Raw genomic sequence first — 24,132 nt, forward strand, 5'->3', positions numbered from 1 at the left:
GAAAAAATCCGGTCTTGAAATATTTCACTCATCCTTATATTCGACTGTGCAAAACATGTGATTTTAGGTCAAATCTGGTGAATTTGATTTGAAAATTTACGCTCAAGATGATTAATTCTATGGCAATACAGCAGAAGGTTTCAATTTCTACGGAAATGTGTACCGATGATAATTTACGATGTAGCAGAAAATTTGAAATTGAGGTGGTAAAGTCAACTGAAAAAATCTTAGAATTTATATTCCCGCACCTACAAACAAATTCTATTCAATAATAATAATGAATAATTTTTCTTTCAATTTATCTCTTCCTTATAGATTGACCCGGCTTACTCGCTCTTTATTTTTCGCCAATCACGTGCTTCGTGACAGTGAAAGTTAGGTACGGACATTCGCGTTGGCATTGCATTTGCATTATACACGTCCGAGATTCAACCGGTGAATTACTCAAACGAGATTTACGTACGTACGAACCGCTCGAAGCGGAACTTTATCTTGAATATGTACTCTGTAGGAACATATAAAGTCGCGGAGAGCTATTTCAAAGTAATTAACCTACTCTTGCACGATTCTCAACACACACAGATGTTAATTCGCGCTGCCGGTGGGTGACCCAGATCACGATTTTCCCGCATACAAGTTCCCGATTTTCCAATCTCTTAACAAATCAACGAACTCCCACATTTCCGACTAAGGAAGAATCTCGTCTACGCACAAAGAAAAAAAACAACCGATACAATGCTTCTTGATTACAGACAAGCTAAAACTTTTTCATTTTTATAATTATATTAACAAATGTACTCTTCTAACCTCTGTATAAATTATTGGCAAAAATTATGTTCTGTGATTCTCTCTATTTTGAACTGATATTCCGCAATGTACGAATTAAAATAGTAATACATATATTAAATTAAAAACGAAGAATCGTAACGAAGCAAAATTCCATTCCGTGTCATTTCGAACAACGATTTTCCCTCACTATTTCTGATTCTTTCTACAATTTTTATACGATTCTCCAGTCTCGAAAAAGCACTCTTGAATTCTTTCAATTTTTATTTCTCCAACAGTGAATTTTTTGTGATTATTCAAATCCATTCAAAAATTGTAATTTTTTAAAAGTCAACAAAAAGTTGTCAAAAATCATATTTGCCATTCCGTTCATTTTGACACCCGTCCCGTGATTTTTTCATGAATTTTTTCTCTCGCACCTTAAACATTTTGTACAAATGAAACACCACGTGTCAACGTTCCGTTATTTTCCGAAAAATTATCGAAAATTCTGCACGGAATTTTTAGAACTTTATTCTGCCGTACAAAATTTCGGACATTTTTATCGAAATGGAAAGTAAGATTTTCGAGAATTTCTGAATATTCTTCATTTGTATAATCGTAGAAACTTTACGACTGGAGATAAAAATCTGAAAAAATTCAGTAGCGCGTTTTTGAAACATCGCATATAATCGCATAAAAAATTGTGAAAAGAATGAAAAATATTGAGGGGAAAATCATTGGTAGAGTTAACACGGAATACCCAGTATATAAAAAAAGGTGGGTACGTGTAATAAATTTTGTTGAAAGCGCTCTTTGTTGTTTCACACTTTTCTTTCTGTCTCGGTTTTACTTCCGCTACTTGAAAATCTCGCCTTTCCACTCTATTGCGTACTTTTTAAATTGACCATTATCTATTATTCTCATTCTACCCTGTCGAACAGGTGCTTTAATCTCCTAGGTAGGAAACGCCGCGACGTATTTCCTGGCTTCCATCTCGTGTTGCGGGGGAATTCCTTAAATAGCTCAACGACTATACCAGCTATCTCTTTTCTGCTTCCCTACACGCGATCAATAACAGCCACATACTTTATACGTAGGTACTCGTACGTCTTTCTGGATTCCGAAACTGAAACTTATATCGATCAATACTTTTACTGCCGCAGATTCGTTTCATTCCATTCATGTTTATCGAGAAAAATTCGAAATTTTGGACACGACTCGTGAGTCTTCGGCAAAGAAGCCGTAGAGTCCCAAATAGAGAACCAAAAAAAAAAAAATAAAAAACTCGGTCTCAAGAACAAATCACCTGAACCAAAAGTAAGAGGAAGAGGAAAAAAAGGTTTAAATGTTTTTACACACTCTGGAAATCACTGCTTGTAAAATTTTCACGAGGTTATCTTTTGATATTTCTACGGCAAAAAAAAAAAAAAAAAGTTATTTCGTAAACATTACATTCTGATAAAAAAATACCGGAGTTCAATCATTGCGAACGTTCTTATACAGGGTGAGACGAAATGATATCCTTCGAACATGTGTTAAACTGATTATTTAGTTAAACAGAATGGTGTGGAATCCATTCTGTTTACCATGTTTTTGAAGTAGCTTGTGCGGAAAATCATTTATTTGTGAAATCTTCGCAAGTTTTGAGAATGCTCGATAATTGGCCAACAATTGGACGAAATGAAAAAAATTATTAAAACAAAAATTGCATACTTTCTCACACAAAATACAAATCTGTAAAAAAATTGGAGCATCATTAAAAAAAAAACAAAAAAACCGAAGTTTACCCTCATATGTCGGTGAACTCCTTCACTGATCTGAATAAAAATTATAGCCAGTAGATTCCGCTGTGAAGATAATGAAACTTTGGTTTGAAACATTTTTCTCGAAAATACTACATTTTCAAGCTAATCGCGTTTGGCAACTTGACCCTCTCGGTCACGCAATTCAGTTTTTTTGGAATGGAAAGTTCAGGATTTTGTATGGAATATTAAAAAAAAAAAAACTGAGGAAAAAAAAGAATGCCACCACACTGGCTTCTGTGACTGAAAGGGTTAAAATTCCTCACCCAGTATTATTACAAAACCATTTCACAAATTGTTGGCACGTATTTTAAAATTGGCCTGCCTTATTCGAATTTGCCGAGATTCATCTCTGTCACACAGTGGAGATATTTTTTCATTCGTGTTCGCTCTAATTGGCTTTTTGAAACGATTTTCTTAGTCTCCCAATGTTCGATACGGAATGATTTATTCTCAACTTGGGGCATGAATGAGAACAGAAGAAAAACGTTCGGTTCTCGTCTTCGCCGTGTTTATTCTGTCAAGCTATTTTTCTGCTTGTTTATCCCATGATGATAATTAGACGATAAAGATGTTCTTCGAAACCCTGAAAATATCGTATCACGGAGCTGAATTGAAATGGGAATCAATCGAGATGTGTGTAACATTTAGATTGCGACACGTTGCTTCACGGATCGTCGATGATGCCGCTGTTTATCTCGGTGCAGTCAAACGTCGTCGTTTTACGACGGCCTATTGAAGATTCAACAGTTTCGATAAAGCTGACCTATGCGTTGCATGTGCGGTCAATAATTTAAGGACGTTCCCACCAAAAACACTTTTCTTCTAATATTTTCCAAATTTTGAATACACATACTTATGAGTGCCCTTTATGTGTAGGAATTTTTTAAAACCCTTCTTGCGGTGCTAAATTTTGAAATATTGCAAGTTGAAATTTACATATTTAACATGTGATCCCTATCCTAACCCCCATTGTGGCGCACCTTTTTTTTAAGTTACTACAGTAATTTTCTTGGAATTTCTATGAAAAACTGAAAATCACTAATTGAACATATAATAAACATGTTTCTCAAAAAATAACACAAAGAAGCGGTATTCATTTAATTATAAAAAATGTTAAAAGTGAGCTACTTTTCACTTTTTTTTCATTACTTGATCAGTGAGAAACAGCGACTTGGCAACGTTGCGTTGGGCGGAAAGTTCAAAATACCGTATAGGCGTAGTAGTTGTAAATAAATGTGAACCGCTCACAGATAGGTTAACTGTAGGCTGTTGTAAAGAAAAATGCAATTTTTTAAGTATATTAAGTATTTATTATAAATTATTTTTCAACATTAATACTCGTTATGTTAACATCATCAACAATTATAGATTCAAAAATATAATCAATCATATAATTTTCATAAAAACTATAATTTTATCAAGTAACACAAAATAAAACATTTTAGAAATATATTATTTTTTAGACGTAGGTATTTTTTTAATTTTCTTTTTTGGTGATTTTAAATTCTTAATCTTTGGCGAATTTTCATTTTTTAGGAAGTCTAAAACTGCCGTTAAAATTTTTTTATTTTTAGTTATTCGCACTTTGTTATTATCTAATTTTTCGCTAAACAATTGCACAATAGCATTTTCTCCACCTACTCTATAGATTTCCCTCAAATTATCACAAGAAATGTCATTTGAAGCCAATTTTTTACACATATTAACTGAAATAATATTTCTTAATTCGACTAACATTTTTAAGTTTACTTTAGTTTTATCTGAGTTGGATAACTCTTCCAAATAAATATTACTGTTTTTACATGCCTTTAATACACCACTTCGCAGGTTTAATGTATTAATTAAGTCTTGAAGTACCACAACGTCATACGCAGCGTCATGAAAAGATTCCTGATCATTATCAGGGTGTAAGAAGTCGTTACTTAAACTCTCTAATTTAAATTGACCCGGTCCTTTCCTATCAACCAAAGACTTTCTGAACAATGATAAAGTGTCAGCAAAACCAACAATTAAATCTAAAAGTTCGACTTTAACATTCATAATAGCTCGTAAGAGTCGTGGTACGTCAAAGCGAGCATTATGTGCAACTAATAAACATTTCTGTTGTCCATCGGATAAGCTAATTAAAAATTGTTGAAAAGATTCTAAAGCATCAGAAATTTTGAGTGTTACGACTTGTTTGTCTCCGTAGAATAAGTCTCCATATTTATGATGAAGTTTAGTAACTGTAGTGGCTGACGATGAAATTTCGGTCTTCGTGTGTACATAGATATTAAAAATTTTACAATCACAGATCGCTGCAATTTGTATAATATGAGCATCTGAGGCGAATCCAGTTGTTTCTAAATCAAAGTAAACAATTTTTGTTTCATCATCTAATGCAATATTATTATTATCATCACAGTGTTTACGCACGTAATTGTTTATTTTATCCATTCCACAATTACTCTTATAAGTTATACCTTCATGTCTTTCGGTATTTTTACGTAAAAGTTCTCGTTTCTGTTTTAATTCTATACGTCTTAATTTTTTTGCTTTAGACTTACTCATTGCCAATCGTTTTTCTCGTTTCATTTCACTTCGTTTAACATAATTGACTGTGTGAGATCCAGCAGGAATATTCAGTCTTTGCTTAATATTTATAATACTTCGTTCACCGTCATTTTTAGCGCAGACGGCGTCAGCTACCCTAATATCACAAGAAAAGCTAGTACTTAAACACTTGTTTTTGTGTGCTTTGTTTGCTATAATATTGTTAAAACTTTCATTGCCCTGACTTGAAGCGGCAATAGAAAATTTATGAGAGTTTTGTGCGTATTTATCGAACAAATGTAATAATTCTTCATACAAGGTTTCATCAGATAGGTTTAGAGCATGATTTTTACTTGGGTTACACCACTTTCCACAGTTTTCATGTCTGCTAAAAATATGATCCGGTATTTGTCTCAAATTTCTAGCTAAGTTTTCGGAATTGCCCTTATTTTGTGCAACAGCGTATGAAAAACACTTTTTTAAATGAGGAATAACATTTGTTTTATTTAACTCTCTAAACTTATCGCGTAATTTATATAACTCTTTTCCAAAATTTTTGGTTAAATGATTTTTGTCGGCTAATTTATGATACTTTTGACCTGGGTTATCTGCTCTTACTGCTGCAATCATTGAGCTGTCTTCATCTCCTACAATAACACGTACTTGTAGTCCTGCTTCCTTTAAGATGTTGCTGTGATTAACAAGTTGAACTCCTGCATCAGCTTCCATTGCCTTAGCACTTCCGCAGAAGTTCAATCTACAATCATGATCATCTTTTTTATGCCCCATATCACATTTCTTACATTTTCTATTTCTAGTTGCGTAGTCTAGAATTTTTCCTGACAAGAAACCGATGATAGTGCTATAACCGTTCAAACTATCATAGCTACGCCCGTTACCGCGTTTAGACCAGCCCATATCAAATGACACAATGATATTTATTATTTCACCTAGTGTATTATCAAATAAATTTTGATTATCATTTGAGGAAAGCGTAAGGACATCTAACTGCGGGAAAATATCTTGGGCAATCTCCACTGGTCTGAAATAATAAATAAAAATAGTTAAAATAAAAACATTAAACCAGATTTACAATTATTTTTTTTTTATTTTATGTAGACAATTCAATGCCGTGAAATTAATAGCAATACATTTTTTGTAAAAAATACAAGTATATAATGTAGATTAGTGCTTGTCAACTTATAGAATATTTAATTCAATTCTTGATCGAAATATTGTAAATAATTACAACAAGATAAAGTCTCTCCTTTATTTTGTGTAAAAATAAATGTTGTTGTATATTATACATTTACTGATAGCATAATAATTATAAATCACCAGTTTATGTATAATATTCAAATCCTAAGATATAAATTGAAACAAAATAATAACTACTTCTGCTTAATATTATATTACAAATAATTCATTCGTAGAAAATATAATTTTACAATTTTTCAATAAATTATATTACAATTTTATAAAAATCAGTGTTGAGAAAATGATTTATAATTATTATGATGATCAGCATCAGTCCATTGAACAGTTCAAATGAATTAGAATGGATGCTTACAATGTGTCACACAGCTTTTTGACATTTTTTATCACCAATTCTTTTTCCTCAGAAGCAGCTCGCTTGCAACTTTCTTTAGCTTCTAATTCTATTGCTTGACCAACTACAACTTCGTACTTTTTATAAATTTTGTCTATTACTCGAGGTAAATTGGCACAAGCAAGAATTTTATTTAAGCCAGTATTTCCAACACCGGCATGAATAGCCCCTGAAACATTCAAATAGTAAATATCATAAATTTCTTATAAAATAATTGTAAAGCTATTAATTATGTCAATTCAAGTTTTTTACTTTTACACATAAATAGAATATTGCGAATTCACTTACCTAAAACCACGGACATATTGACATCAGAAACACCATTGGTGGACTCTGCGGTATTAACATTATTATATCTGCCACAAGTATCACATTTTATCTTAAACTTTACGTGAAGTCCTTCTCTGTTATAGCCGTACATTTTTTCCATGTCTAAAAGACTGCTGCAGCTGGTGCATTTGAGGTTTTTAGCTAATTTTTCCAATGCAACTATACAATTCCCATCTGGAATTTTACATTGAGTAGTTTCATGCAGTGTTTCGAGAATTTTTGTTTTTTTAGCTTCTGACATAGCTGTTAGAGCTTTAGCTACTCTATCGCCTACTTTTTTTTTCACAAACCTCCCATTCTTCAAACGTGAAGTCATTATAAATAAATTATTTTTTAACTCCAAGATAAAAGTAACCTCAAAACATTAAAACTCTGTAGCACACGTCTCAGATATAATAATAATATACAGAAAGAGAATACAATGTTGCCAGATCTGAGAAACGACGCAATGGGTATATTTTTGGACTTCTGCGCACGTTCGCGCCACTGAAAATGTACACTGCACCTCAACTTTTTGTTATTGCATCATAGTATAGTTTACATAGGGGGACTGTTTTAGAAGTTGAGGACCACTGCTAGGTGGGAACGTCCTTAACTGCGTGGCTGGAATCTTCTAGCCTGAACAGTCATTGTGCATCTATTTGCTCTTGCTTGATTCCAAGAGAGTCGATACACTTCGTTTGTAAGTCAATTCTTAGCTGAACTAATTGTAAATTATTTTTAGTAAACTCGGTCGAACCAACGACTTCCGAGCTGCAAAAGAAATTGTCGGTAAAACGGGATAATTAATCGTTGTCAAAATTTGTGAATAAAAGAGGCAAACAATCCTATGAATGAAGAAGAGTGAAAGTTTTTCAATTTCCAATGAAATCAACTGATCGATGGGAGTCGGGACGTGAATTTTGCAGAAGTTTTTTCTTCATGGCTTACTTCGAAATTTAACTAAAATTAAGACAACTCAAGTATTTAGAACAATATAGGTTTTTAATTCAAGCTATCCCATGAAAATGTCACAGAAATACGACAAGTTCAAGTATAGAATTGTGATAACGGATAACGACTACGATATTGGTATCAGAATTGCACAATTTTTACCGTGATAAAAAATTCGAAAAGGCCGTGACGTATGATCACGAATCGTAGATTAACGACTGGGAGTCAGTAGAGTGTAAATTTAGTGTTGAACGCGGATCAGTTTGGAAGTATAGAATAATGTAAAAAGCGTAGAAATTGAAATTGAGTATTCTCACGTTTCATACTTCGACCTTTCCGATTTCGAGTTCTCGTAATTCTATAATTGATTATTCTACAACATTGATTTTCGTAAAATTCTACATTCAAAACGTCCGATTTCCCAGCCTCGTGATTAGATATATTTGATTAAATGATGTTTTGAATATCGATTTTCATATTCATTCATCAGACGAATTTTCCAGTATCCTAATTATGCATTTTGATGTTCGCGATTTTTCGTTTTCAAATATTTCATTTTCTACGAAGAAGAAAAAAAAACATCACAAAGTAAATTTCACAGACTTTAATCTTAAATTGACTTTATTTTACTTGGAAAATTCAAGATTTTTTACCGATTTCTCGGTAGTTCATCCATCTTTTTCCATATTTTCAAAAAAAATTATGCGTGGCGCGGGATTTTGCTTATTATTCCTCTGAAACGTGCAAAATGTGCCTGCAGAGAGCGTTTGCTGACTTGAATTACCTGCATAATGGGAACATTAGATACAGTCATTCCGCTCTTCTACGTACGTTTTCTTTTCTCGCTTTCTCGCGAGTCATCAAAAATCCATAGATCCATAGATCAGACGCCAGGGTCAGGGACATTACGAGTTGCACTTGTATTTCGATTGAAAATCCACCAGTCTTTTCCTCTTTCTACTCTGTTTCTCCTTTTCTTATATCCTCTTTCTCTCTTTCTCCCGCCATCTCTGCTCATCGCAGAATCAGACAGCTGCGCAGCAGCAGCAACGGTGCCATTTAGCCTTGTTATCACGATTAGGACACTGCTACTCGATAACGAGGTCCCGTGGACTTGGACTGTGCAATGTGCTTTCAATGGCTTCCTAAGGCCGTAAAGTACCCCTACCCTTACCGACCGAGCAAACGCTCGCGAGAGCATATATTTTATTTACGAAATTATTGCAATTCTTAGTTCTCGTCTACCGACCTCAATATTGTATGAAAACTGTCTTGCGATGGATCGTTTTACCCCTCGTTCTTGCTGGAATTGTGCAAAGAATCTCAGCTGTGCACTTTTTAGTCCTTGAAATGCGGGAAATCTGAAAATAGTAACACATGTAAAAAAAAAAAAAAAAAAAAAATACCAATTTTTTCGACGATTTTAGGGATATGAGTAACTTTCTTAAATTCGGCTACGAAAGAACGATGCGCCGTCGAAATTTCAAGCCTTGCCTCTCGTTTGTTAATTTAGTGTAGGAAGAAAACGGGTGAGTTTGCTCGGTCGGTAAGGGTAGGACTGCCACATGACCTTAAGGTTCACAGTTTTGACTCGCTCGTCGCCGAATCCGCAGTTGTGTTCAAGGGGGTATTCCGGTATCAGTGCTTGTTTTTTTACCTCATTTTCTAGTTGTTTTTTTGTTTTCTAAAAATCAATCAGTCATTTTCAGATTCAGGTTTTTGCGGTCAATTTTATAAAATGTGAACTGTCTTTCAAAAATTTTCTAATGCACGATTTTAGAAAACGGTGACTGCAGATGTAATGGCGTAGAAAGGGAGTTTTTTGATGTTTGACGAGGTTTTTGATGTTTACAGTTGTCCGAAACAGAAAATTCAAAAAGATTATCAAAATATGTAAGTGTGATTGTTTCCCGAACTAAAATCATGTCGATATTACAATGATTCGCAATTTTTTATAGTATAGTTTTTTGTCTACAGTGTGGTCCCTTAAATGATTTCTATCGAACCAAATAAAGTGGTTGTAGTTCGGACCTTAGCTGTACTCATATACTTTAATAATGTTTTTAAATTTTCTGTTTCGGATAACTGGAACTTTAAAAATCACATCTAACAGCAAAAAAACAAACTTTTTACACTATTGTGCTCACAGCCGCCATTTTGAAATATTTTGCGGTAAAAAAATTCGGATCCAAAAATTTCAAAAAAGTTTTATAGAAAAAAATTTTTAGATAATGGGGTTAAAAAAATAAACGCTTACATGGAATCCTTCCTTATTTCGTATTTAATACTTTTATTTGCACCTGTTTCATATTCCGAGTTTCTTCAACTGTTGTAGGTAAGTTTGAAAGAAAGTATTTTCATCCGCTGGGTATTGATTTTTTTTTTCCGTTCATTATATTACTAAAATCTGCCAGATGAATCACGATTTAAATATGAATAAAAACAGGGCGGAGAAAAAACAAAAAAATAAATATCGAGAAATATAAGGTTTACAATATCGAATTTAAAAAAATGTGAAATACTGATTCATAAAATTTCAAAATATAGATAAGTGAGGTAAATAAAAGCCAAAATATAAAACGATCAATGTAAAGAAAGCCAAAACATAGAATCTCTAGAATTCTTCTTTATCCTTTGTATATTTTGGCATTCTACTAAGACTTTTTACATTTAAAAATCGTATAATAAATTAGATTTTTGGGTTTTTGAATATTCGATGTTGTAACCCTTTCATTTTTTGAATTTTCTGCACTTTTGCCCTGAACCAATGAATAAATTTCAGAAAAAAATTATGAATGATTAAAATGAAGCTTAAAAGTGTGTCACTTATAATTTCCTGAATATGCGAATAAGAATTTCTCTCCCACGAATTACAAACTTGAAACGCGAGACGTCGATGGTTTGGAAACGTTTAGATTATTGTATCATTTTTTCAAGCTTTAATGCAGAAACGCGTCTAACATTTCAGAAAGCGACTTTTTTTTTAGTGAATGTTGGAACGTTGTTATAATCAGGCATTAAACATGTATAATGCAAATATTCAACATGATTACAATCATGCGTATAAAAATATCTACAGCCGCATGATACATATACATATGTATATTGTAATGTTTACACAAAGACACGAACAAAAAGAAAGAAAGAAAAACAAGCCGGCTACGCAGTACAAACAAACTGTTAAACGTGCGTGTAATATTGTATATTACAGCCTTGAGCTTTAAATTGGCTAATGAAGTAATAATTACGAGAGACCGACATGTGCCTGCAAGATCAAACAATAGCTTTGACGATGACGCGGATGACGCGTGTTTAACATCGTTCGTGCAGTGTTCGCATTACAAACACCTCCCTAATATCCTTATAATAGATTTCCTGAAAAATGCGATGGTTTAATGATGCGCTTTACCCTAAACTGAATTGTTTTTATTTGCCACGGTTCATTATGGAAATACTTTTGGAGTTTCGAAAAAGAAAAATGAAATCGCTGCAAGTTAATGTTTCAGCGTTATTACAGCTGCCGATATTACACTTTTTTGTTACAGCAACATACAAACTCACCGTTGGCTTGGTTAACCACATTTTTTTAGTTAAACAAGGCTTTAAATTATCGTAAATAGTTGTAACAAAATATGGCGCGAATTGTCAAAATCATATAAAATAATTAGACGCGATAAATTTCCTGGTTACAGTTACGAAGCTTCTTTTCATTTCTTTCCCAGAACTGTATAATTTTCAACAACGATGAGAAATGACAACAATTTAGGACTGCGTGGTAACTGCAAATAAAAATTATTCTATGTTTGCAAGTCTTGGCATTAGTTTTTATAGGCTTATGAGTGGCGGCTGCACTTGGAATCTGCTTACTCATTTTACAGTTATTCAGTGCGATTGTTGGATTATTGCTGAAGAACGGAGAGAAGAATGAAAATCAGGTACACGTCGTGCCTTAAATTTGTCTACGTTTCTTTCACCTACGCTAAACTTCCGGAATATTGGAGGACTTGGGCCGACAGGTGAAAAAACTAGTTAGGGAGCTTTTTCCGTATTTTAGAATTTTTTTTCAACCCTTGAAACAGACATCTTTTAACAATATGTTACGTATTTATGCATTTACACCGCAACGGCTATATCTATGTGAATTATTTTGATTCTGAGGTTTGTCAGAAGACTTCAAATACTTAGTGAAAATACACGAACAATTTTCCTAAATCAACCGTTTCAACTCTCGAGTATCATCTTTGATGCAAATTTAAATAAAAATGTCGGGGATTTTCAATCATTTAAAGAAGATTTTAGATACCTGTGTGAATTATTTCAATTCCAAGATCTGTCCGAAGGTTTCAAGTATTGACTCAAAAAAGGAGTAACACTTTTTCTAATTCAACCTATTCAAGTCTCGAGTATCATTTTTAATGCAAATCTAGATAAAAACAACAAAAAAAAAAATAAATAAAAAAAAAAATCTTGGGGGATTCTCGATCAGCTGAAGAAGGTTTCTTGTTAAATAAGTTAACTGCAAAATTGAATTGCATAGAAGAGAAGGAGTAAAGAAATCAATATTCTGCTCCGTCCGATCAAAAGCATTTTGTAATTCGTAAAATCTACTCTTCGGAGGGTCAAACGAATGTGGGAAAGTTTTCACAGCTACGTTTTGTTCACAATTCGGTAGGCTGCAAGATTGTTTTCGTGAAAATCTTCGAGAAAGAAAAATGAAACTTCGAGATGCTAAAAACTTCAAAACTTGGTAGATAATTATTATTTGAAGTGAAATTTGATCTGGATTTTTTGATGCTGCAACGACAAATTCAGGTGTAATATCGTGACTGGTGTTGTAAATATGCTAATAACATAAATTTGAGGAAAAATTTTTGAAATCCATGAACTGTGAGAATTCTTTTCTCAGCAGCTTTTTGCTACGCGTCGATTCTTGCGTACTGTACAACCCGTGGCGCCGCACCTAATTTCGTCGGTTCATATTCCGGAAAATAAGGGTTGGGGCGCACCCTCTAAACATCACGCATTGTCATCCATCGCGTTACTTCGCCCCTTAAAGACGACAGGTGTGAGTAATGACTCTGGCAAATTGGAAATGCGCGTGAATTCTGTAGCGATCACGCTACGATTATTTTTGAAGGGGTCGGGGTTGAAATTTCGAATTTAAAAAGTACCGAAGGCCCCAAATTCTTAATTTTTTGGTGGCGAAGCTTGAAAGTAAAGAAGTCAAGTTTTGACGGAACTTCAAAGTTTCGAATGGTCCGAAACTCGTCGCTCAAAGTTCTGAAAGAGCAAAATTCCGAAAGGTCAAAATGTCGGAAGGGCATAAATCAAAGTTCTAAAACTGCGAAATTGAGAAAATTTAAAAATCTGGAACATCGAAATTCCGATTGATCGAAAATTTTCAGTTCCGTGAATTTCCGATTTAGTAAAATTTCACCACCTTGGTCTTTCTTTGTTTTGGATTTTCCATATTTTTACGCTCGGAATGCTGGTCATTCTGATTTTTATTTTTTTTCTCGTTTTTTACACCGACTCGTTGAGTAAACTACTCTGTGTGAGTATGTTTTAATTTTCGGAATTTTACTTCATCGGAACTTTACTTTTCGGAATTTTGCTCTATTGTAACTTGAATTTTCAGAATCTTGCACTTTGGAACTTTGAGCCGTCGGGTTTCCGACCATTCGAAACATTGTTGTCTCGTAAAAGTTTGATCTCTTTACTTCAACTTTTGCCACCAAATAATTCGGAATCAGGCGATTCCGGAACTTTTCAAATTAGGAACTTCAACTTAAATAATAAATATTTGAAGGTTGGGATTGAAGTTGATTCAGTTGAAACCAATTGAAAAAAAGGTAAATTGTGATGTAGATAAATATCTTTTAACTTTGGCCTTTAACTGTAAACACGTGGCTATTTTATCTTCAGAAAAAAAGCATATTTTGGTAAAAATGAGCTCCTTTTATTCATTAATAAATTTCTCACGAATTATTTGCGACAGATTTTATTCGTCAGCTCGTCAGATAATAAAAAAAATCAGATGCAAGCAATCGTTGTAATTTACAAATGATAAACAAAACTTATGATTCTACAAAAAATGCGTTATCGTTAGTCAGAATTTAACTAGAAAAAATGACCCTTTAGTTGAATACTAAAATTATAACGTAATTTCACCGATGTAATTGAAATATTTACGTGTTTACAGCTGAAATTCGGTGTCTTGAAACTCTTTGCCGTGTCACTAGAAGTTTTCGAAGAACTTTTCAGTTGGATGTAACCAGCGGTCTAGATTTTGATTCGCCTGGTTGCTTTTCAGTTTCATCCCGGATAAAACGTTATTGGTTCTCAACTGCACAATGATATGTTGTTTTTTTTTCGTATGTAAGAATTGTACGTTATCAGTGTTGAAAAAATTGATAAAAGGTCGATTGATATGCTTTTGATTCGCCTGTTCGCTTGTCAGTTTCATCCAAGATAAAACGTTATTGGTTCTCGACTTCACAATAATTTGTTGTTTTTTTTTTCGTATGTAAGAATTTTACGTTGTCAGTGTTGAAAAATTTGATAACAGATCCATTGATATGTGATACCGTTAAAAATCTGCGAATAATAAAATCGATTGTGACTGTTTCAAGAAGTTGTATCCGGAACGATTTCGACTGTATAGGCGACAAGCATAGAAAGATAGGAGTTAATATTATGCATAAATTTGTATATTTGATTGGTTCACGTAACAATTTCTGTTTAAAAGCTTGGTATTTACGATATTTGGGTTACCTGTCTTGATTTGAGCTCCAGAACTCGACGATGCATATCTGAAAGCCTGTGGATAGGCAACCCGACCTTCGTCTATGTGTCGGTAAGATAGACAGCTGTAAATATCAAGCCTTGCAAAATTTTTTTTTTTTTTTTTTTCAATTACTCAAACTTGTTCATCCCACTCAACCGATGAGATTTAACAATAAGAGAAAAATTGCTGCTGTTTTTTTTAAACTCTTAATAACAGATATTGTATGTATATGAAGTTATGCTGCTGGACTTTCAGGCTGCAGTTTGCGTCAGAAACTGAGAGAAACGAAAAGGGATGAAGAATTTCTTAAACAGATCCAAACCTAGTTACTTTTAAAATTAAATTTCTTCACTTTTGATCGTACGGAGAATTCGATTAGAAACTTGTAAATTTTATAAACGAAAACTTCAACGTGTACAAAAAAAGATTAATAGTTTTTTAATTTCATACCGGATTCTAGCTGTGACGTTGACGATAAATAATTATTCGTTGTTCCTTCGTTTTATCCATTACTGCAGGTTTTTTTTTCTCCTATCCTTCTTTAAAACTTGTAAATATTGATTCCTTGTTATAAGTGTTTGTATATTTCGAGAACTTTGCAGTTGTTTTGCTATTTCTGATAGTATAATAATAGGTTTTCAATACTCAAGAATAATTATTACGATATAACGTGAATTATTACTGTTAGAAACAAATTGAGTGAAAAGAAATCGTGTAAATTGAAGAAATAATTAATTTTCGAGAAAGTCACTTCTCTAAACATGCTTTACACAAATTATAAATTTTTTTGGCATCACTGATTAAGAATCTGAAATCGAATTTTTTAAATTCAAAATGGCCGATCCAATATGGCTGACGAAAATTTCAAATATATAGAGCTTTATGACCAAATTATTCGATCAAATTTGAAGTTTTCGTCCGTCATATTCGCCATTTTGGATCCGTCACCCTGAATTTTTGAAATTTGATTTGTTATTTGTAATCAGTGACCCCGAAAACCACTGCACAGAGTTTTTCGACCGTATATGAAGAAATTTGAAGTTTTTGTTCGCCATATCAGATCCACCATTTTGAATTTTCTAAATCTAATTTCAGATTCGTAATCGGGGACCTCAAAAACTACACAATACCATCTTAAATTGTAACAAAGTTTGACCGAGCACAATAATGTGTGACCAATTAGCGTGTGACCGAAACGCCTTCGGAAATGTAAAATTTCATCCAGAAATTATTTAGTTTCCAGCATTTCCTTCCGCTCCAACAAAATTCAATTTTCATTCAGATTTTTCCTACAATGTGTTACAAATTGATTTGCAATAACCGCCGTCCGTCGTCTGATCGACTCGCCGATGCCGCCGCTAATGGTTTATAATACCTACGTCGTGTTTTCCCTGACAGCAAACATATTTTCGGGTTCGAGCATCAGTTCCGTGTCATTCGAAGTGACAACATGCAAAAACCCTCGAAAATCTTCCCCGGCACTCGAAACTCTCCAGGCTGCATCCGTCGCGTCGCTGCCATACGCTTTTCTGGATCGCATCCAAGACTTATGCCAACTTTCCAAATTCTCGGCTCTGTATTATCGCACATTTTTATTTTTTTCGAGAGTAAAACAGAATAAAAAAAAAAAATACCGTCACTCCGACGCATTTTACGCGTCTCGCATTTCTCGCGGTTGGAGTTTTGCGCCAATTTTACGAAAGTGAATCTCGAAATATCGCAAATAAATGCATTATATCATCTTTCGAACTGTGGTCGCTTAGTGACTACATGTAATAACTTTTAGAAAATTATTCGTAATGCTTGAAGTGATTTTTCATGCGTTGTCATCTGTTAAAAGTTCACTGTTCGCTGTTTGAGTGGTCAGAAATTCCTCGTTCGACGATATTTTATTTCAATACGTCGCGAGTTCTTGCAGATAAAATCACAGGTTTTACTTGTCATTCGTGAGGTTAAACTTTCTCGATTTATATTTGGGATACAATTCGTACAATTTTTAACTGATATTTATCGAAAAGTGTTCCAAAGCTTTGAAGACTTCTTTGCGACATTCTTGGACAAATTCTCAACAAATTACTTCTAGGTTTTCCTATTGAAATTGGTACGATCGTAAAGATTTTATGACGAATGATTATTTTCTAATTTTTCCTTTTTTTACCGCAATCTAATAAACTATTACAAGTTTCTTTTGTTTTCTCCATTTTGTACACAAAATCAATGAGGTTTTCTACGTTTTTTTTTCCTTGAAAAAATTCGGGAAGGGAGTTCGAGGGAGAAATAATGGTGAATAGTTAAAAGTGATTCGGAATCGTCAGTTTAAACATTTTTTTTTTACTCGAGTCTCAAAAATTTCTTTATTGCAGGATAAAGCAGCAAAATTTGTATATACCTGTACATATATATATATATATATACAAATAAGGTTTGAATGACTCGATAAGGTGTCGTTAACGCTGATTGATTTTAAATAACAAAGCGAATCCAATCGCAATATCGATTTATCAAACATAATGCTGGGGAAGTACCGGATCCATAGGTGATTTACAGACGCAATTAGTTTTAATGTTCGTAGATTGTTGCAGCTCTTCTTGCATCACATGCTGAAATCTCGAAACTCTGCAAGTTCGCTTGTAAATTCTTGAAAAATGGCTCTTTGAGCTTCTGCGATTAGTTTACACGCCTATTTTCATGTCTACAATACCAGTCATATTTCATTTGCTTAACCTAGTATTCAAAGTGTGAGGGTTTTTTTGCCGATGAAAACGGTTTCATCCCATTTCTAAGGATTTATGTAAAGTTTGAACAGTTTTGTAAATATTTGACAATTTTCAGAGGATTGCTGATAAAGTATTATACGTCACTCTGCAATAAGTTGAAGAAAATCATTTCCAGCCCTGCAATGATAGATACATGAATGAAGGGAAATTTCTGGATTCTGGCGTATCGCTCTTAAGATAAAAATGCGAATGAATGTGACATTTTTATTTGCTGATTATTTTTTCTTTTAAAAATATACAGACATTCTTTGTGAAATTTGAAATCTTGATGAAATATTGATCATTTTTTTCAGACGAATCGATTGTGAACAAAATTGTGTAATTTCTTCAGAAATTCAAACGAAAGTCAAATTTCTTTTTACACTTTTTACAATTTTTTTAAATAATAGCTACAGCCAGAATCGATTTCGTTATGATTCGTAAAGTAAATTCTTCCGAAACTTGAACGTCAAACGTTTATTGTACAGTTCGGAAAACATGTTTAGGAATAAATAAAAATATGTACAGAAAATACGACTTATTCCATAAGATATGTTCCACTCCATATAAAATAGTATAAAAATAGCATGAAAAATTGTCAAATAATGGAACAAGAACCTGTTTTGCGTAGTTTGCTAAAATTTTTGCGACTCTGCAAAAGAAAAAAAAAAAACAAACATCACGCTGCTATTCGAGAGCTGAAAGACTGAAAAATAGAATATTATATGCGAGAAAAACCTAATATGAATTTTTCGCTGGGAAAAATTCGATTTTATGGAATAAGACAAATCATTTTAGCAGGCCGTAAAAATTATCCTAGGGGTCCTAGGTTTAAAAAATTTCAGTATTGATTTGAAAATTTTCATTTCTCGTCATCTCAAGTTTGATCGCGAATTATGATTTCTAGTGTTACCCTACGGAATATCGAAGAGAAGATTAACAGGGGGGGGGGGGGGGGGGGATCGAAAATGGCGTGGAAACTTATCGTGGGTAACGTTATCTAGATAATTTTATCCTGGATAATCATCTGTGATAAATTCACCTCATCTTTCATCCTGTATGCAAACAACATGAGTCAAATTCGACGTTTATATTGGTCAAGATGAATCTTCTGTTTATTCCGCTGCAACGGTCCATTTGCCTTTTTTCTGTAGCTGTAACAGACGAAAGACATTTATAATAAGACTAAGTTCACTTGCAATTCACTCGCTTAAGTAATACGAGAAAATTGTGTAAGGTTAGGTTAGGTTAGGTCAAGTTACGTTAGCCTAGGTTGGGTTAGGTTAGGTTTGGTCAGGTTAGGTTATAGGTTAGGTTAGGTTAGGTTAGGTTAGGTAAGGTTAGGTTAGGTTAGGTTTAGGTTCGTAAAGATGGGCCAAAACCGGTTTTCTGCATATTTGTCCAAAGCATTTATCTCGCTTTTCGTATACCTTCGATTAAAGGATGAAAATTTATAAAACGTCTGCAGGAATGAGGTCTCTTCGGAATTGAATACGCGAGGTTAATCGGCCGATGTTGCAGCAGCCATAAAGAGGCATTTGAATTTCGTTGTAATTACAACTGGTTTTCAAACTATTTGCAAATTCAAAGTTTTTAAATGGATGCTCAGATATTTGTGTGCACAAATGTGTCAGGCATATACGTATCTTCATGCATGCCCACGAATAGAGACAACGATCATTCTGTGAGTAGATATTTGTGACGTAACGAATGTAAATTTTCTAATTCTCGCGAATGCGAATGCGGATGCGAATACATATTTTCAAATCTCGCACCATTTTTCTACGGCCAAAAGTTGACAATTGATTAAGTTTGATTATTTAACAAGAAATTGTTAAGAGAAAAAAATTAATGTCGAGGTTAGAGTGTGATTAAAGAATTTTTTCAAGATGAGTAAATCAAAGTTTTTTTCGTCTTATTTAATATCATCTTTACGATTCCTGAATGCAAAATACGAAGTATTTGCGACAATCGCATTCGCAAAATATTCGCCCGATTGTTGCGAATGCGAATGCCAAGAAATGTGGGAATATTCGTTACATCACCGGTAGGTATACACCTTCGTTGCAATTATTTATTGTCTCTGGCGTGCCGGTTTTCCTTGTAAAAGCATCGACGTACCCACGTGTCGAATCGCATCTCATCATATTTTCAATTTTATGACTGGCAAGGTACTTCGCTTCGAGTGCTCGACTCAAATTAACATTATGAAATACGAAAAGACCACGCGGGAACGTGTAATTATCTGCAATTCATAACCGGTGTTGCACGTCCTGCAGGTACATATCATTATATGCCACTAAGTGGTGTTTTTAATAAATTTTAACGCGCGTCAGAAATTCGATTATACATAGCAAGATTAGAATTGTTATTATCCGTATTAACGACCTAACCTTTCACCACTAAAAAAGATTCCAGGGAAGATCTCGATGTATGAAAATTGTGATTTTTGTAAGTTTAAATATAACGGACACGTATTTCTCTTGTTTTTTTTTTTTTAATTTATTTATTTATTTTTTTTCTTAAATAATATATTGGTTATTCGTTATTTGAATCAACTTTGATGCACAAATCTCAATTTGTAATATTTTGAGTACCTGTACCGTAATTTCTACAAAGGAAGCAAAAAACAAAATTATCGTAAATTGTGATCGAATTTGATCTTTCGATTATTCCGTCAACGAGTTGACAATAATCTCGTAGACTTTCGACGATTGTAAGTTTCGGATGTTTCTAGTAAGATCAACTTCGTTGACAGTGAATAAAATTGTGAATAACAGTATTTACATGGTCCGAACTAAAAAAAAAAAAAAAAAATTGCCACCCGGCTGTAATTAGGATGTGTTGAAGTAAACGCTATGAATATTCTTCAATTTTTAGGACCTCCAGCCTTGCCGCTTACGAGAAACGCTGTAATCAATTTAACACGTTTTCGGACTTAGTTTCTATCACCTTCAAATTTTCAGCGCTTACTGTCATCGGGAAAAATCCGACATAATTTATTTTTTGTGTGAAAAAGTCAAAACTTTCCATGTATAAAAGCTAGATCGTCAGGGACTGCCAAACACGTTATTTGAAATTTTGAGCCCCATATATTATGAAAGGAATGAGAATAAATTTCTCCAACTTTTATTTTTAATCGATAGAAATTTTGGAGTTGGTTCTGAATTTCTTACAGTTTCATAAAAATGGGATCATAATTAAATCGGTATCTAATATTACAGGAATCTCCAATTTTCTGAGATTTATGTTCTATATAATAACATACGATACTACGAAATATCTACTTCAATAGAGGAAAAATAAAAACGATTTATTTCTATCTCCCTCACGTATACACAACTAAAAATGCAACACTAAACCAATTTTTTTTTTTTTCTTTTTGTAGTTTCGAACTTACCTCAAAATATATTTAATATATGGAGAGATCAGATTTTTTTATACTATAAAATACATCAGGTCAAATTTCTTCCTCTTACGAAACAATTCGTACTGAAAGTTCAAAAACAAAGACTTGATCCGGAAACATGATAAAATTGATCGAATATATTTTTCTGTACAAACAGTGAAGCTCGAAGGCCTAAAAATTGGATAATTTTCATGGAGTTTCGGTATACATTACATAACACTTCCATGTCGAATCCAGGTCGAAATTATGACACGAACAGAAAAGAGTTCATTTACTGTTAACAAACGTATATTTTGATATGGCGAAATAAATGTTTCGTTATTATTATGAAATTTTATTCGAGCCAAATATGATTTGTTAACTATCAGCAAATTTCTGGCGTTCATTAATCGGTTCAACTTCAATCTGATAATAATAACAAAACATTTGATTTGCCATATCCAAATATATGTTTGTTAACAATGAATAAACTGTTTTCTCAGTGGATCTTAAATTTCTCCACTAGAATCATGCTCGAGAACGAAATTTTAAACTTCGTTCGCAGCTGGTCGAACCGTGTGGTTAAAACGCGATCGCTGTATTCCTCTTGGAATTTAATGCGTATAACGAAATGCACTAATCGAGCAGGCCTGATAATGACGGTAAGTTTCCTCGCAGGGCGGTCAAATGTTAACCACGGGGCCCAAGGAAGGGTTCACAGTCCGCTACTTAATTACAATAACTTCCGTCCTGCTCGGTCGGTAAGGAAGAGCAAGTTGTAGCGCGCGGTTGAAATTCCGCATTGCTAATGCTTGAGCGTAAGTATGAAAAATATATACTTGCTCATGCATATGGATCCGCCGTTTTTCCTTGTCAAAGGTCACGTTAAACGTAGAAACCCCGTATAAGTTAAGTGAACGCGAGGATATAAACGTGCACTTACAGAGCATCGTAATCATTATTTCGAGAATCAACGAACAGTTTTGTGAAAACTGACAAAAATGTCCGTGAGGTAAACCTTTAAGATTGCATTCGCCGCGATCCCTTTTCAGTGCTCAAGTTGGAAAAAAACTCAATTCGATTAAAAAAAAATTTCGCACTCGATATTTTAAATTTACAGGAGAATAGCGAATGAAAAAATTATTATTGATACTAACTTTCAATCAAATTAGTCGTCGACATTTTGTATTGAAAGTGAATTAGTGATGGAGAATCTGAAGGTAAAATTAAGAGTGATGTATTGTCGCAGTTTGAAATATTTTCAACTATTGCATACCGGCATTGAATAGAGATTGAGACAGAAAGAAGTGGGAAAAATTAAAAAACGCGCCTCGATCCAATGAAAAAACCGAACTTGACGTCAAAATTTATATGACGTTGAAATCTGTAGCCGTCAATTAAACTGTTTTCTTCCAGCAAAAACGATAAAAAAATTTTCATTGATTGCAAACAAGTCTAACAGTGTGAGTAAAATATTTTTTTATACAATAAAAAAAATTATTTTTCTTCCGACACAGATTACTTGATGAAAGTTCTGTTACATTACGGTGATCACAATCTATGATAATTTTTCTAATGGTTAAAAAAAAAAAAACATATTGTAAATAAATGTGCGAGAAGTTGCATTTTTTGAATTCAAATATGTACTTGAAATGCAGGAAACTTTCTTCGTCATACCTATATTACAGTAAATGTTAATCGATATCATTAAACTACGTGCGTAGAACGTCGAAAGCGGGAAACCTTTTCGATGTTGAACGCCGATACGGCTTCTGTGACAGGGTTGATGATCCAGGAAGACTCGTGTGCCTAGAAAACGCGGTTGCTTCGCGATTTCAATCGCCTTAAAGTCTAAAGGCATTTAATTCTCCTCCGTGTAAGATTATCATTTTTATTTTGATAATTCTTTTACAATTATAATTGTAACCTGAAATAACGATGTCATACCTTTGCAATAAATATCAAATTTTTCAATCAGAATAGACCATATAATGCTGGTAGTCAATATTTAATAATATACTCCTTGTATTTTACTTGATATTTTCCTTATTTACTGCGTGTACGTTTTTATCCTTCTCTCTCTGCCGTATGTATCGCGATCTACTTTAACATCATTTGAGAAAGCGCGGGAATATTCGAATAACGGAAATACATTTCCTTTATATATTTTTATTAATCGAGTTCTCGACTGAATTAGATAGAAGTCGAATTGTTCAATAACAGTAAAAAAAATATGTGCTTTTAATTTTAGAATCTATAAACCTTTCACCAATTTTCACACGACTATTATTTATTATTCATACAAAGATTTTGTTTCGCGTATTTTCCAAGTCGGCTCGATTTAATTTCAAGTATGACATAGTCTGAATGTTTTTTCGTAGGTGATCACCACGATTGCTGGCGATATTTGAAACGGTATTTTTTCGTTTTCTAACTTCTGATTCAGGCCAATCTTTTTCTCTTAGAGTTTAAAAAAGCCCCAAAATCAATTCGTTACCCCAATTTCAAAGACTAATTTATATTGTTGCCTGGTTCTTAAGGTTATGTAGTACTCCTACCTTTACCGACCGAGCAAACTCACCCTACTTCTCTTTAGTTTGAACCCTTTCCGTTAGTTTGTTTATTTAAGGGACAACACCATTGCGACGGTTTCAAAAAATCGATTTTTTGAAAACCATTTAAAAAAATCTAAAATACTTTTAAGATTGAGATGCCGTTGGACCCAGGTCGAAAATATAATTATTTTCGTAGATATTGAATATTTTGTGGAGCGGACGCAGCGCTGCGTCGGTCTCAACGCAAAAGTTGAAACAATTTGGGGCGATGATTATCCCCAACGTCTCCAGAAGTTTCATGAGGCTTCTCAGGCCATCATTGAACACTAATACCGCGATATCAGTTGCAATATCAACGATTTTTTTGCCTCCGGAGTGGGACAAATTAACAAACCTAAAACTTTGAACGCGTTTTTCTCGAAACTACTTTTTTGAGTGCTGCCCGCAGCAAAACTCGAGCAATTTTTATCCGATCGACTTCAAATTTTTAATTTATCAATGAAAATAGATTATCTAATGTACTACATTGTATTTTTTTCGATATCTCAATAATAATAAAAGTTATAGCCTATTTTCGACGAGAAATTTTGCTCAAAAATCATTCTTTAATTTCAAAAGCGTGCCTATTTTTTTAAAATCAATTTTTTTCCAAATCCCTACGTACTAAAC

General features: G+C 33.5%; 2 protein-coding genes across 4 annotated transcripts in view; one reads left to right on the plus strand and one right to left on the minus strand.

Moving 5' to 3' along the window:
* LOC124223834 (PAR-domain protein 1) overlaps positions 1-24,132 on the plus strand; it is a 236,833-nt gene that overhangs the window by 18,299 nt on the left and 194,402 nt on the right. The gene's annotated exons all lie outside the window — the stretch shown is intronic.
* LOC124223837 (uncharacterized) lies at positions 6,509-7,337 on the minus strand. Its single transcript, XM_046636158.2, has 2 exons — positions 7,003-7,337; positions 6,509-6,883 (listed from the first exon to the last, which is right to left on the minus strand). The coding sequence occupies exons 1-2, from the start codon at positions 7,283-7,285 to the stop codon at positions 6,672-6,674; spliced, it is 495 nt and encodes a 164-aa protein (XP_046492114.1). The 5' UTR covers positions 7,286-7,337; the 3' UTR covers positions 6,509-6,671.

Source organism: Neodiprion pinetum, chromosome 7 (assembly GCF_021155775.2).
Source record: "Neodiprion pinetum isolate iyNeoPine1 chromosome 7, iyNeoPine1.2, whole genome shotgun sequence".
In the NCBI taxonomy this organism is placed as follows: Eukaryota; Metazoa; Arthropoda; class Insecta; order Hymenoptera; family Diprionidae; genus Neodiprion; species Neodiprion pinetum.